Raw genomic sequence first — 16,846 nt, forward strand, 5'->3', positions numbered from 1 at the left:
TGCAAAAAAAATAATAATAATTAATGACAGTGCCCACGTAAGGGTTCGTTCACATTAAGGAATTTCCACGAGGAAATTTTGCGCAGATTCTAGATCTCAATGGGATTTTGCTGCTCGGTACAAGTAGCATTTCTGTGTGAAAATTCCGGGTAGGATCGCTGTAGTGTGAACTGGGCCTAACTATACTCAAAGCGGGGGTGGGTGACATCATAGCCCCGCCCCTCATGACACCACCCCCTCAATGCAAGTCTATGGGAGGGGGCGTGACGGATGTCACGCCCCCTCCCATAGACTTGCATTGAGGGGGTGGGGCGTGACGTCCTGAGGGGGCGGGGCTATGATGTCACAAGCTCCCACGTTCAGAACAGTTTGTTCCAAACGCTGAGCAGCGGAGTACCCCTTTAATACATGTATATTTGGAGTGTTTCTCTGAGCGCACAGTCCAGCAGTAACCACACGACGCCATGTAACATTTCTCCATTTACTGAGAGGATGTCGAGCAGGAAATCAAAAAAAAGGTGACGTTCCACAAAACATAGTCTCATCTACACAACGCAACTAACCACCCCACTTTATATAACCACACAAATATTGTGCACAGTCATTTGTGATCGCAGCTCAAGCCAGTCCTTGTGGCAAAGGAATGTTTTTTTGTTGTTGTTTTTTTTCCAGTGACTTCTTCATATTGGAATAGATCTATGTATATACACGTATTCACACATTGAACCGTTTCAGGTCTACAACCTTAAAAACTTGCAGATGAAGAAACAACAAAAACAAACATCTCTGCTTTGAAATAGAAAAAAAAAAAATTTACAAAAATGTTTCGAGTTCCCTGAATGGGCAAAAAAAACTGAAAACTGTATAAAAATGTTCAGACGATCTACATAACATCTGTTCCTAACAACATGATCTTCAGAAACTGACTACTGTCTACACATGCTAAAGGCCGGCGCTGACCACCACTAAGGGGTCCCCTGCTGCACCCGCATTCCCCCCAAAAAAGAAACAAGGTGGGGACTGATATGTTTGTCTGCAGGGAGTAATGCAGAATGAGGTGGATACTATAGTCGACCTCCTTCCATGATACATAGTCAAGCCCATAAAGGGGTATTCCGGCCATAGACATCTTATCCCCCTACCCCAGTGGCAGCCCCCCCCCCCCCCTCCGCGATCATCTTATCCCTTATCCTTTGAATAGGGGAAAAGATGTCTACAGCTGGAATACCCCCATGCCAAACATACCTTTATTATTTATTGTTGAGTCTTGATTCCCCCTCCCTAATAAGTCATGTGACGTTGATTGACACAGGACACGCCTCCAACTGCAACCCTGCGTGTTTTGTCTGCGCATGCGCCACCAGTGAGGACGGCGGTGCAAGTGCAGTCTCTGACCCCATCATACTCACAGCATATGCGTCGAAATCCCTAGAGGCTGAGAGGAAGACTTGTCACTAGAGGCAGGGAGAGAGTTCTCTGCCTCTATAAAGCAACGTTTTCAAATCAAGGTGCCTCCAGCTGTTGCAAAACTACAACTCCCAGCATGCCCGGACAGCCGAAGGCTGTCCGGGCATGCTGGGAGTTGTAGTTTTTCAACAGCTGGAGGCACCCTGGTTACAAAACACTGCTCTAACGATTTTGAAGCATGCGTTGCGTGCATGAAGTTTAACAACAGCTGAAGGCACCCTGGTTGGGAAACGCTGCTCTAGAGATTTTGACACGCGCAGAGATAATAAAAGGTTTGTTTGGCATGGGGAGACCAACCCCCTGATAGGCTATAGTAGCGGTTTCAGATGTACTTAAACATGTTTAAAATATATATGTTACAGATAAAAAATGTCAAAAATTTTGATTGGGCGGGGTCTGGGTGCTGAGACCCTTACTGATTGCAAGAACGATCAGGGAGAAACACTAAACTAAGCGTTTCTCTCGCTCTCTGCCTCCTTGTCACAGGAGAAAAGACTTACTATATAGTCAATCTATCTCCTGCAGCAAGAAGAGAGACAAGGACTGAAACACTTAGCCAAGCACTTATCCCTATTCATTTTAGCAATTGGTGGGGGTCTCAGTACCCAGACCCTGAGCAATCAAAATTTTTGACAAGACAATGACATGCCAAGAGTTTTTTTCCTTTTTGAACAGATGTAAACGGAGTGTAAGCATGTAAGCACTAACATCCAACCCTCTCCACTCAGATGGCAAAAACAGAAGATTTGCGCGGGGCGAGAAATTAACATTTTCAAGATGGCCGCCTTCAACATGTGCACACGGAACCTCAACAGCAATAGTGCAAAAATGTCCAACAACGTAAATCCGTTTTGTTTTGTCCTTCTAAAACCATTGGCTCCGCGTCAAGGTGAAACGGACTCCTCTCCTACAACAAGCAACAAAATACAGAAACAGCAGGATGTTCATTTTTTTCGTCTTTTTTTTTTTTTTTTTTAAAGTCTGAAAAACGAAAACCTGAAACGTAAACTGTAGCAAAGACGCAAAAAGGGTCTTCAGATCCGGCAAACAGGTTAAGGGTCTCTTCTTTTTTTATTTCTTTTTTACCCCCTTTAAAATATTAGGTCCAGCCCGCTGGACCTGTCAAAACAGTAAAGAAAGCTCATCTTTGGGGCGATTTAATAGCAACCGTCTTTCCACGAGTCGTCGTCCGGAGGATGTGTCCTTGAGGGATTTTGGGATCTGTATTACAAAAAAGAAGAAATCAGAAGTAGTAAGTAGAAGGTGAACGTAAACTATTTGAGGGTATGTTTACACGTATTTTACACGTTAATGAGACCGATATATGGAGGGTAAATTACTAAACCATTTTCTTATAGGTCATCAACAGGTAACCCAAAAAAAAAAAAAAAAAAAAAACAAAAAAAAAAAAACACGTTTCTCCCCATACACCTAAATAATATAGGTGATTATTAAAAGTGCAATATTTATTTCATTTGCACACTAAATTAGTTTAAAATATACAGGTGCCATACAGTCCTGTATGTAAAGGACAATCCTGACCAGCCGGTCTATAGAGTATGTTCAATTCGTTTTCCAATATGGGGTGCCTGCAGAAACACCCCTACACTTGGAGAATGTAGGACGATGGCACTAGATTTGAAAACTTTTACACGGCCCCCCTCGACATGTTTCACTACCGAAGTAGCTTTATCAAGAGGCAAGCGTGCACGCTTGCCTCTTGATAAAGCTACTTCGGTAACATCTGTTCCTAACAAGATCTTCAGAAACTGACTACTGTCTACACATGCTGAAGGCCGGCGCTGACCACCACTAAGGGGTCCCCCTGCTGCACCCGCATTCCCCCAAAAAGAAACAAGATGGGGACTGATATGTTTGTCTGCAGGGAGTAATGCAGAATGAGGTGGATGCTATAGTCGACCTCCTTCCATGATACATAGTCAAGCCCTTTAAGGGGTATTCCAGCCATAGACATATTATCCCCCTACCCCAGTGGCAGGCCCCCCCCCCCCCCCCCCCCAGCGCTCAGACATCTTAAACCCTGTATCCTTTGGATAGGGGATAAGATATCTATAGCTGGAATACCCCCATGCCAAACATACCTTCATTATTTATTGAGTCTTGATTCCCCCTCCCTAAAAAGTCATGTGACATTGATTGACACACAGGACACGCCTCCAACTGCAGCCCTGCATGTTTTGTCTGCGCATGCGCCACCAGTGAGGATGACGGCGCAAATGCAGTCTCTGACCCCATCAGACACACAGCGTATGCGTCGAAATCCCCAGAGGCTGAGAGGAAGACTTGTCAGTAGAGGCAGGGAGAGAGTTCTCTGCCTCTATAAAGCAACGTTTTCAAATCGGGGGGCCTCCAGCTTTTGCAAAACTACAACTCTCAGCATGTTCGGACAGCCTTCGGCTGTCCGGGCATGCTGGGAGTTGCAGTTTTGCAACAGCTGGAGGCACCCTAGTTACAAAAGACTGCTCTAACGATTTTGACGCATTTGCGCCGCGTATGTATGAAGTTTTGCAACAGCTGAAGGCACCCGCTTGCCTCTTGATAAAGCTACTTCGGTAGTGAAACATGTTGAGGGGGGGCCGTGTAAGTGTTTTTAATTTAGATGCCAACGTCCTACATTCTCTAAGTGTAGGGGTGTTTCTGCAGGCACCCCATATTGGAAACGAACTGAACATACTCTATAGGCCGGCTGGTCAGGATTGTCCTTTACATACAGGACTGTATGGCACCTGTATATTTTAAACTAATTTAGTGTGCAAATTAAATAAAGATTGCACTTTTAATAATCACTTATATTATTCAGCATTTTTGGGGGGTTACCAGTTGACCTATAATAAAATGGTATGTTTACACTTACAGGGTCTACTGCTGATTGTGATATCTATTGACTTCAATGGGTAGCAAAATCAGCTACAGAAAATTTGCAGCAGATCCTGTACGTGTGAACGCAGACTTAGGGTCTATTCACACGTACAGTATCCTGCTCCTATTTGATGTGAGGGATTTGAAGCAGCTAATTTTATGCTGCAGATTTCACTATAAACTGAACTAAATCTGTAGCTTCAAATCCTGAGCATCAAATATACGCAGGATACTGTACAAGCAAACAGATCCCTAAGGGTCTATCCACATGTACAGTATTCTGCGCAGATTTGACGCGCAGGATTTTCTGCTGCAGATTTCAATGTAAACTGAATTACTTGAAATCCTGCGCATCAAATCTGCGCAGAATACTGTACGTGTGGATAGACCCCAAAGGGTATATTCACATATACAGTATCCTGCACATATTTGAAGCTCTGTTCAATCATTTAGTTTATACTGAAGACTGCCGCATAAAATCTGCTGCTTCAAATCCTGCGCATCAACTATGTGCATGATGCTGTATGTGTGGATACACCCTAAGGGTAGGGTCACATGTAACAGATCCACAGCATATTTTACACTGTGGATCCGCACTGACCAGACCCTATAGTGTGCCTCTAGGTGTCCTGCAGCAATCCGCCGCTATGAGCAGCCACACAGGGACAAGAGTGTTGCTGCACATGCACACAGTGTACTCAGACATTGTGGCCCCTGGGAACAGCTGGAGGCGCACTATAGGGGGGGGGGGGTGTCATAAGCAGAACTGCAGCATAAAATACGCTGCAGATCTGTTATGTGGGTATTTTGACATCATCTAAGAACCCCCCCAAAAAAAGTGAATCTGCAGTAGCATACAGCATTGCTTACCTCTCTGCCTCTATTCTAAAACCAACAAAAATGTATTTGTTTTAGGAGTCTTAGTCCTGTATATCATTGCTGAGCAGTTTTCCAGAATGCATTGCTTTCCCTTAGCTCCTCATCACAACCCTTCAACCCTGTGCCGCTACCTTTTCTACACGGTGAAACAATATTGTGCCACATATGTCTCCATCACCCAATACAGTGGTCCCTCAACATACGATGGTAATCCGTTCCAAACCGACCATCGTTTGTTGAAACCATCGTATGTTGAGGGATCCGTGCAATGTAAAGTATAGGACAGTGGTCTACAACCTGCGGACCTCCAGATGTTGCAAAACTACAACACCCAGCATGCCCGGACAGCCAACGGCTGTCCGGGCCTGCTTGGAGTTGTAGTTTTGCAACATCTGGAGGTCCGCAGGTTGAAGACCACTGGTATTGGAGGTTATACTCACCTGTCCCCGCCGCTCCGGACCATTACCGCTCGTCATCACTGCCCTGGATGTCGCCTTCCATCGCTGTTGCCACGTCCCCGGGGTGTCCCCGACGCTCCGGCAAGGCCTCCGCTTCCCCGACATCCTCGCTCTCCGTCGCCGCTAATCACGTCGCTACGCACGCCGCTCCTATTGGATGACGGGACGGCGTGCGCAGCGACGTGATGACGATGATGGGAGAGAGCCAACAATGCAGGGGATCCCGAAGAGGATGCGCTGGAGCCCCGAGGACAGGTAAGTGATCGTCAGCGGACCACACAGGGCACCGTAAATGGCTATCCGGGGGCAGCTGAAGCAGTCTGCTCTGCCGGATAGCCGTTTATGCGATGGCCCCGATATACAAAAGCATCGTATGTTGATGCTGCATTCAACATGCGATGGCCTCTGAGACCATGGTATGTTAAAATGATCGTATGTTGTGGCCATCATGGGTCGGGGGGGGGGGGGTCACTGTTGTCAAAAACTCCTACTGTAAGATCTTAATAGTTTGTATTTTATGCATTCCAGCAAAGGAAAGAAACTCCTATCCAAACAACCCAACACAAAGAAACGGTACAACATAACCTCTCACCTCTTGGAAGGCTGCGCCATCTTGCTTTTAGGAGCAGCGTTTCCTAAGGAGGACTGAGATTTTACACCTGAGTGTTTCACAGATGGTGGAAGATTACTGGCTCTAGAAGTCCCAGGAATCGGGGACCCTAATGCGGGTGAGGACATCTTACGGACGCCGCTCGAGCTGTTGTACCCGGATGATTTGATTGGCTGCCTGGAGTTCATGAGGGAGCTTGTGCTTAGGCCGGCTTTGATGGGCTGACGGACCCCTGCAGAGAGGCTGGAGCCAGAACTGAATCGCATCTTACTCTGGGGGACACCTAGAACAAGAAAAGACATTTATATATAGAACATGGTCATATATTGTCTCTAATCAAAATGTACATTCTCAGCTAGAACAGAGCTTTCTTCTAGTGCAATACATAACGGGCGAGGGGCAATTTGTATCAACACTAGGTCAGCGGCCACATCATCCCCCCCCATCCTTCCTCGGCAGTACTGCATGCTATGCACCTGTTTTGGAACAGTCCTGTTTTGCCCAAAAACTTGTTGCTCTGTGCAATATTTTATGTCATGATACTAAATATTTGTTTTAATAAATATTCTTGATATCACTGGTGTGGTGTCAATCTGAAAAAAATAAATAAAAATATAAAAAAAAAGCAGATCTTTTTTTTATAATAAAATTTATAAAAATTATAATATAAATATAAAATAAAAATATTTTATTATTATTAATTTTACTATTACTATTATTTATATTTATTATTTTTATTATTTATTATTTTTATTATGTTTTATTATCATTTATTATTATTTATTTTTATTGTTATTTTTATTATTATTTCTATTACTATTGATTCCTCATGACAACCTGTTTCTGACTTTTACTTTTCAAGTGCTGATAAAAATAAAAATAAATTATGAAGTTAAAATTATGGAATCATAAGAACATGGCTGCTTTCTTCCAAAACCAGAACTGCAGTTCAACTTTACCAAACTGAATGAGACTGGGCTGTATTACCATAGACAACTTCCTGATAGGTGCATTTTACTAATCCTGTACAACCCCTTTAAGCATCACACCAAACATGAGTGAGTGATGGGGAACACAACTTCTCCTTTAAGAGGCAGCTGGAAAATTTCCAGTCACTTCTTGGCACCAGCATCCCTGCAGGGTGTTGACAGTGACTGCTCAGCGCCTCCAGCGATAAAAACATTTGCCTTTAAGGCAGTGTTTCCCCAACCAAGGTGCCTCGAGCTGTTGCAAAACTACAATTCCCAGCTTGCCCGGACAGCCAACGGCTGGGAGTTGTAGTTTTGCAACAGCTGGAGGCACCCTGGTTGGGAAACACTGCCTTAAAGGGTGGCTAGAACCCAACTATCCAAACAATGTAGACCAGCCTGCATTCACATTCTACATTGTTTTATGAATAAACATTATGCATTATATAAATGTCACATGTATACATATACATACTGCCTGACGGCTGCTGAATCCTGGTTAGTCGCCCACTTGGCCCCTGGAGATCAGACTCCAAACTGCGGCTGCTTCTCACAGCTTCCAAAGAACGGAGACTTGTTTTTGCAAGATTGGGCATGCTGTGCCTCATGTCATCTGGAATAAAACAGGAGAATACTATAACAATATAGCGAGTTATTCTGTATATAATTGAGGTACATCTACCAGGAAAGGAAGAAGCTCTTATGTCTTGGCAATGATGATTTTTATTAGAGATGAGCGAACTTACAGTAAATTCGATTCGTCACGAACTTCTCGGCTCGGCAGTTGATGACTTTATCTTGAATAAATTAGTTCAGCTTTCAGGTGCTCCGATGGCTGGAGACTCTTTCCTAGGACTGTGTCCATCTTTTCCAGCCACCGGAGCACCTGAAAGCTGAACTAATTTATGAAGGAAAAGTCATCAACTGCCGAGCCGAGAAGTTCGTGACGAATCAAATTTACTGTAAGTTCGCTCATCTCTAATTGTTATCATTAGGGAGCAGTATGACAGTAGTTTGTGCTTTTTTTTAACATTTTTTATAGCTTCGTTTGTCAGGGCACTAACTAAATAAATTGCAGTGAAACCGTAAAGCATTGTGGGAACATCCACGTAGGATCAGTCTCTGTGGACAACATTAGTATGGCCGGGTGTGTGGTCAGATTAAAATAGATAAAATCAGCAAGAGACATTTTATTTGTTTTAAACAATCCAAATATAAAAATATATCTCAAAAGCAGTTGGAATAAAATAAGGCAACCCCACCAGACTTCTATTCTACTGAGCTTAAAGCATTAGGGTCTGTTCACACTATGGAATTTCTGCGTGAGGAATTGCGCTAAGGAATTCTGTTCGATTAACCTTAAAAGGTATACTCTGGTGGAAAAATTTTTTTTTAAACCAACTGGTGCCAGAAAGTTAAACAGATTTGTAAATTACTTCTATTAAAAAATCTTAATCCTTCCAGTACTTTCTAGCAGCTGTATGCCACAGAGGAAATTCTTTTCTTTTTGAATTTATTTTTTGTCTTGTCCACAGTGCTCTCTGCTGACACCTGATGCCCGTATCAGGAACTGTCCAGAGCAGGAGAAAATCCCCATAGCAAACCTATGCTGCTCTGGACAGTTCCTGACACTGACAGAGGTGTCAGCAGAGAGCACTGTGGACAACACAAAAAAAAAAATTCAAAAAGAAAAGGATTTCCTCTGTAGCATACAGCTGTTAAGTTCTGGAGGGTAAAGATTTTTTAATAGAAGTCATTTACAAATCTGTTTAACTTTCTGGCACCAGTTGATTAAAAAAAAATATATACATATTTCCGGAGTACCCCTTTCACAATGGGGAATTTCAGTGACAAAATTCCACCATGGAAAACTTTTTTTTTTTTTTTTTTTTAAAGGGAACATGATTTCCCTGGCACTGGTCTGTATACTTACAGTCCAGCTGGTGCACTGGGGAGGATGTCCAGACCTCTTCTACGTCCTCCTGTGGCTCCGCCGGATCACAGAGCCAGAGTCGCCTCTTAGCAGTGATGTAGACCCATGTGACAGTCTCAAAAGGCCTTGGTTTAACATCACTGCTGAGGGGCGGCTTGGGCTCAGTGGTCCTGCCCCCTGTGCACCAACAGGACTGTAAGCATATAAGATAACCAATAGCTATACAAGATTGTCACTTTCCCTTTAATTCAGGGCTCATTTCTGTGGAAAACTGCAATGGAAATCAGTGGCGATTCCACATTATTTCTGCTCTATTTAGCACGGAGCAGAAAGGTGTGAGCCCCAAGGACAATTAAGCAAGTACATTTTCCTCACTAATTCTGTAGTGTAAACATAACCTTTGAGACATTTATATTCGCTTTTGACACATTAACACATGTGAAAAATTGAGACTGCTCCGGGTGAAGTGCATGGCAGCGAGCTTCACTCCCCAGCCAGTCAGCACAGCCGACCTTTTCACTCCATAAACTTATGCAGAAGAAAGGTCTGATTTGAGTTAGAGCTGGAGAGTGAGGTGTGGGCTGCCATGCACTTCACCTGGCAGTGACTTATGATTGCAGCGGGTCTCAGGAGTAAGACCTGATGCAATCTCAACTATCAGAAGCAGATCACATGATTAACTAAGGAAACAAAGCATGAAATAATCCCTTCCAGATTGAGGGCCTGGCCCTGTAGTGTTACCTTCATAACCAGGATATTTCATCCGGTCTTGCACTTGATTTTGCATAGATCTGCGAGGTGGACGGATGCGGGAAACAGCTGATCTGCTGCTTTCACCTGAGGCTGAAGGCGACTGGCACCGTGGTGAACTGAGGGGAGACGGGGAATAGCGGTGAGCGCTCCGATAGGACAGAGAACAGTCACAGTCATCGTCGTCCTCCAGACTGTAGGCATCAAACTCCTGGTCGCTGAAGGTTCCTCGTCTGAGAGAGTTAAGGGAGGCACTAGAACTGCGCCGGGAAACCGAAGCAGAGCTGGAAGCATAGTCCTGCCGGAGACCTGCAAGGAAGACGATATTAGTCGCTGGATCGATATATCTAATCTTATGACTAAATACAGTACAGTGACCCCTCAACTTACCATTGCCTCAGGTAACAATATTTTCAACATACAATGGTTTTATTCTAGACCATTGTAACATGCAACCAGACTCCACATACAATGTATAGACAGTCCAGATCTGTGAAACGTGTCAATGGCTGAAAGGACCGACCAATCAGAATGGACATTTACTGGTAAAACCCCTGTATTACTGAAGAGCATCCGCTGACTGGCTGTCTGGTAGCGACCCTACAGTACAGGGAGGTATTACATGTTCTGTACTCTTTACTAGAGATGAGCGAACTTACAGTAACTTCTCGGCTCGGCAGTTGATGACTTATCCTGCGTAAATTAGTTCAGCTTTCAGGTGCTCCGGTGGGCTGGAAAAGGTGGATACAGTCCTAGGAAAGATTCTCCTAGGACTGTATCCACCTTTTCCAGCCCACAGGAGCACCGGAAAGCTGAACTAATTTATGCAGGATAAGTTATCAACTGCCGAGCCGAGAAGTTCGTGACGAATCGAATTTACTGTAAGTTCGCTCATCTCTAGTCAAAAGCTGTTGATGGAGACCATGCAATCCTGAGATATAAGCCAGGAAAGCAGACAACATTGCGCTCCACTCCCCGGTCGGCCAATTCCATATTTTCTCATTTCGCATAGATTCTAGAGGAAAGGTCGGACCTGCCGGCCCGGGAGTAGAATATAATGCTGCCTTCCTCCCCAACTTGTATCTGACGATCACCAGTGGTTTCAGGAACGAGATCCGGTGCGATCAACAACTTCTGATATGTCAAAACTTGTTTTAATGACATTAACACTTTAAATCCTGACACTGTATGACTTCTTCTATAGGTCTTACTTTCCTCCTGAAGTCTGGCCATAACTTGTACATCAGTCAAATCCTGGAGCTTGTATCCCATAGATATGGAGTCATCGGATGTGCTCAATTCACTGTCCACAGAGGACTGAGAGCTGAGAGCAGGATGGACGCTCATGTAACCTTTAAGAAACAGAAAAAGCTGTTAGACAATGAGAAGATAATCTGCACATTATATATAGAGCCAGATGATCGGGATCGGGATTCCGGTAAATTACAACAAACAGATATAGAACTTAACATAGCTCAAATTTCATAAAGCCTTCAGCCTTTCATAACTACGAATTAACATAGGTCATTTTTATGTTAAACATTTAGTATCGTTCGGCTAAATTATGTTATGACAAACGATAAGTTTATATTTGATGCAACATTTTTACAACACATGGATTATTATTAACATTGTCTTTTGTCTTATGGACAAAGATATTCATTTGTTCTATATTACATTCCAAATTCATTGTTGAAATGTTCCTTTTGTTTAATTCTTTGAAAAATCCCAATAAAATCATGTTAAAATGGATCTGATTATAATTTACATTAAACTACCAAAATGGTTTACATTAAACTACCATAAATAGTGAGGTGAATACAATCCACAGATTATCCATAGGAAGGTTCTCAGCGTCACATCCCTGCTCATAAATTTACTGAGAGTCACTAAGAGCATTGCCGGCCATACACATTAGTCTATCGGTGGAAGATTATGTCCATAGAGAGAAGGATTAGGCAGCCAGATTCCCCTTTATTCATAGGGGAGACCAGCCCCAGCAGAGGAATCTGGCAACAGCCTACTCTTCTCATTCATTGCCACTCAGGCAATCCAAGTGTGCATGTGTATAGGTGGGGGTCAAGAGAGATGGCCGTCAGCTAAATAGGAATCCATCTTAGGCTGCGTTCACACTACGTTTTCTCCCATACGGGAGCGCATACGGCAGGGGGGAGCTAAAAGCTCGCGCTCCCGTATGTCACCGTATGCGCTCCCGTATGTCATTCATTTCAATGAGCCGACTGGAGTGAAACGTTCGGTCCGGTCGGCTCATTTTTGCGCCGTATGCGCTTTTACAACCGGACCTAAAACTGTGGTCAACCACGGTTTTAGGTCCGGTTGTAAAAGCGCATACGGCGCAAAAATGAGCCGACCGGACCGAACGTTTCACTCCGGCCGGCTCATTGAAGTGAATGACATACGGGAGCGCATACGGTGACATACGGGAGCGCATACGGTGACATACGGGAGCGCGAGCTTTTAGCTCCCCCCTGCCGTATGCGCTCCCATATGGGAGAAAACGTAGTGTGAACCCACCCTTAGGCTGCGTTCACACGGCCGTCTAGACCCGTCCCGTTCTTCTCCTGTCAATAAAAACGGATTTAAAAGTGGTACTCCGGTGCAAAATTTATTTTTAAATCACCTGACTCCAGAAAGTTTAACAGATTTGTAAATTACTTCTATTAAAAAATCTTAATCCTTCCAGAACTTATTAGCTACTGAATACTACAGTGGAAATTCTTTTCTTTTTGGAACACAGAGCTCTCTGCTGACACCTCTGTCCATTTTAAGAACAGTGCAAAATAGGAGAAAATCCCCATAGCAAAAACATATGCTGCTCTGGACAGTTCCTAAAATGGACAGAGATGCCAGCAGAGAGCTCTGTGTTCCAAAAAGAAAAGAATTTCCACTGTATTTTAAAGACCCTAAAAAGTACTGGAAGGATTAAGATTTTTTTAATAGAAGTAATTCACAAATCTGTTTCAATTTCTGGCACCAGTTAATTTAGAAAAATAAATAAATAAGTTTTCCACCCCTTTAAAAAAAAAAAAAAAAAAAACTGACCATAACGGATGCAAATGGATGTTATCCATTTGGATCCATTATTGTTCAGTTAATAAACTAAAAAAATATATATTTATTTTTTGTTCAGAGCATGCTCAGAAGTAAAAACTGATCAAAAAACTGATCGAAAAGACGGATGACATTAAAGGCTCATCCGTTTTCCATGGACTTCAATGTTAAATTTACTGTATCCGTTTTTTTGATGGAAGAAAGGAAGACAAAAAAAATAAAATACTGCATGTACCGTTTTTTCTGCCATCAAAAAAACAGAAATGGGCGCAGACGGGTACAGACAGATGTAAACTGATTGTAAAAATATCCCACTGACATGAATGGGATTTAAAAAAAAATTTTTTTAATCTGTTTACAGCCTGCAAGAACAGAACCGAAACTGGGATTAAAAAAAAAAATAAATAAATAAAAATACGGGGATAGACGGAACGCACCTTTATAGCTATTACTGTAGCAGAATATAATCCTAGTGCATCAACTAAACCTGAAAATAACTAATCTGAATCCAGCTATCAGACAATTTTGCAGTACAGCAGAGTCCCCAGGTAAAGCTAGTGCAGAAACAGAAGGTTACATCACTATCACACCGGAATATTACACAATAATGGCCCCTTTAAATCTCCCAAAGGCAACCAAAAAAGATTTAATTGCGCCTAGTGAGGCTGGGTTCACACTACGTTTTCTCCCATACGGGAGCGCATACGGCAGGAGGGAGCTAAAACCTCGCGCTCCCGTATGTTACCGTATGTCATTCATTTCTATGAGCCGGCCGGATTGAAACGTTCGGTCGGCTCATTTTTGCGCCGTATGCGCTTTTACAACCGGACCTAAAACCGTGGTTGACCACAGTTTTAGGTCCGGTTGTAAAAGCGCATACGGCGCAAAAATGAGCCGACCGGACCGAACGTTTCAATCCGGCCGGCTCATTGAAATGAATGACATACGGGCGCGCGAGGGAGAAAACGTAGTGTGAACCCAGCCTAAAGCAAGTACTTTGACCGCATAGGTCTTCCCTATTCCCTCAGATTTTTGTGAGTAGGGCCCTCACTCCTATAGTTTACATCAGTGTTTTCAACCAGAGTGCCTCCAGCTGTTGCAAAACTACAACTCCCAGCATGCCCGGACAGCCTTCGGCTGTCCGGGCATGCTGGGAGTTGTAGTTTTGCAACAGCTGGAGGCACACTGGTTGGGAAACACTGGTTTGCATTGTGGACTGGTTTGTTACTATGTTATGCCCGAATTTGTCTGCACATGTATTGCACAACGCAGAGGAACATTTCAGCGCTACATAAAAATAAGATTATTATTATCATCATCATCATGTATTTATTGCCATGCCTCAACAACTATGCGCATAGCTACCTACACGTCAAAGAAAAAAAGTCCTGGGACATTACTCAGCGCTGTAAAAGCAAAACCTCATACAAAAGATCTACAAGGGCAAAACATATGTGCACTGCGCCTGATGGACCAGATAAGGGCACAATAAACCACACAAGAATCAACACTGTAAAAGACAGGTCCAACATCTGGCAACCATGGGCTCCTATGGGATCATCTGTCACTAAACTTAAAAGGGGTATTCCAGGAAAAAAACTTTTTTATATATCAACTGGCTGCGGAAAGTTAAACAGATTTGTATATTACTTCTATTAAAAAATCTTAATCCTTTCAGTACTTATGAGCTTCTGAAGTTAAGGTTGTTCTTTTCTGTCTAAGTGCTCTCCGATGACACGTGTCTCGGGAACCGCCCAGTTTAGAAGCAAATCCCCATAGCAAAACCTCTTCTAAACTGGGCGGTTCCCGAGACACGTGTCATCAGAGAGCACTTAGACAGAAAAGAACAACCTTAACTTCAGAAGCTCATAAGTACTGAAAGGATTAAGATTTTTTTAATAGAAGTAATTTACAAATCTGTTTAACTCTCTGGAGCCAGTTGATATATATATATATAAAAAAAAAAAAAAGTTTTTGCCTGGATAACCCCTTTAATCCTAATTACCATTTCCCTCCATGGATGTTTCCCCTTCTTGCCCTGGTTTCACGCAGCTTAAAGGGGTACTCCGGTGGAAAACATTTTTTTTTTTGTTTTAAATCAACTGGTGCCAGAAAGTAAAACAGATTTGTAAATCTTTAACCTTCCAGTACTTTTTAGCAGCTGTATGCTACAGAGGAAATTATTTTCTTTTTGAATTTCTTTTTTGTCTTGTCCACAGTGCTCTCTGCTGACACCTCTGTCCGTGTCAGGACCTGTCCAAGGCAGCATAGGTTTGCTATGGGGATTTTCTCCTGCTCTGGACAGTTCCTGATACGGACATCCTGTGTTAGCAGAGAGCGCTGTGGACAAGACAAAAAAGAAATTCAAAAAGAAAATAAGTTTCCTCTGTAGCATACAGCAGCTAAAAAGTACTGGACGAGTAAAGATTTCTTTTTATAGAAGTCATTTACAAATCTGTTTAACTTTCTGGCACCAGTTGATTTAAAAATAAATAAATAAAGTTTTCCACCGGAGTACTCCTTTAAGGCCAAGGTAATTTGCACTTTATTTTTCCTTCCCTCTGCTGGTTTCTGTAAAATCCTGCCTAGGTCCCGTTCACACGGCGGAAGAAAGAAAAAAAAATTGAAAAAAAATTTCAGCTCGGAAATTCCGTTGCAGAAGAGTCACATTGTGTACAATGGGATTCTGCAGCATCATGTACACATTGGAACTTCCGCACCAGAAACAGTTTGTAGACTACGCATTTCCAAATGGTCCTAGCACTGGCATGTTGTTGGCTGGTGCCTGTTTGCGGAATTTTCCAGGCACACATTCCGGCAAAAAATAGGCTGTGTGAACATAGCCTTAGTGTGCAGGTTCTTCTTGATGTCATGTGCTTAAAAACAAGTCACAATGAGGCTCAGTAGTGTGTGTGGCCTCCACGTGCCCGTATGACCTCCCTACAACGCCTGGGCATGCTCCTGATGGGGTGGGGGATGGTCTCCTGAGGGATGTCCTCCCAGACCTGGACTAAAGCATCCGCCAACTCCTGGACAGTATGTGGTGCAACGTGGCTTTGGTGGATGAGCGAGACATGATGTCCCAGATGTGCTCAATCGGATTCAGGTCTGGGGAATGGGCGGGCCAGTCCATAGCATCAATGCCTTCCTCTTGCAGGAACTGCTGACACACTCCAGCCACATGAGGTCTAGCATGGTCTTGCATTAGGAGGAACTCAGGGCCAACAACACCAGCATATGGTCTCACAAGGGGTCTGAGGATCTCATCTTGGTACCTAATGGCAGTCAGGCTACCTCTGGCAAGCACATGGAGGGCTGTGCGGTACCCCAAAGAAATGCCACCCCACACCATTACTGACCCACTGCCAAACTGGTCATGCTGGAGGATGTTGTAGGCAGCAGAACGTTCTACACGGCGTCTCCAGACTGTCACGTCTGTCACATGTGCTCAGTGTGAACCTGCTTTCATTTGTGAAGAGCACAGTGCGCCAGTGGCGAATTTGCCAATCTTTGCAAATGCCAAACGTCCTCCACCTGTAGACATCGGACCCTCATACAACCCTCATGGAGTCTGTTTCTGACCATTTAAGTGGACACGTACATTTGTGGCCTGCTGGAGGTCATTTTGCAGGGCTCTGGCAGTGCTCCTCCTGCTCCTTCTTGCACAAAGGCAGAGGTAGCGGTCCTGCTGCTGGGTTGTTGCCCTCCTATGGCTTCCTCCACGTCTCCTGATGTACTGGTCCGTCTCCTGGTAGCGCCTCCATGCTCTGGACACTATGCTGACAGACACAGCTAACCTTCTTGCCACAGCTCGCATTGATGTGCAATC

The 16,846-nt window shown here is 43.7% G+C and overlaps 1 protein-coding gene across 3 annotated transcripts in view; it reads right to left on the reverse strand.

Annotated features, from left to right (window-relative positions):
• Positions 1 to 451: 451 nt before the first annotated feature.
• LOC130291167 (SLAIN motif-containing protein-like) overlaps positions 452 to 16,846 on the reverse strand; it is a 45,529-nt gene continuing 29,134 nt past the window's right edge. For all 3 annotated transcript variants that reach the window (XM_056539653.1, XM_056539652.1, XM_056539651.1), the window contains 5 exons: positions 11,157 to 11,297; positions 9,937 to 10,254; positions 7,738 to 7,875; positions 6,277 to 6,577; positions 452 to 2,688 (listed from right to left, as the gene is read on the reverse strand). In XM_056539653.1, coding sequence (XP_056395628.1) covers positions 2,625 to 2,688; positions 6,277 to 6,577; positions 7,738 to 7,875; positions 9,937 to 10,254; positions 11,157 to 11,297 — 962 coding nt within the window. In that variant the 3' untranslated portion in view covers positions 452 to 2,624. The remainder of the gene's footprint in view (positions 2,689 to 6,276; positions 6,578 to 7,737; positions 7,876 to 9,936; positions 10,255 to 11,156; positions 11,298 to 16,846) is intronic.

Source organism: Hyla sarda, chromosome 9, assembly GCF_029499605.1.
Source record: "Hyla sarda isolate aHylSar1 chromosome 9, aHylSar1.hap1, whole genome shotgun sequence".
NCBI classification, from domain to species: domain Eukaryota; kingdom Metazoa; phylum Chordata; class Amphibia; order Anura; family Hylidae; genus Hyla; species Hyla sarda.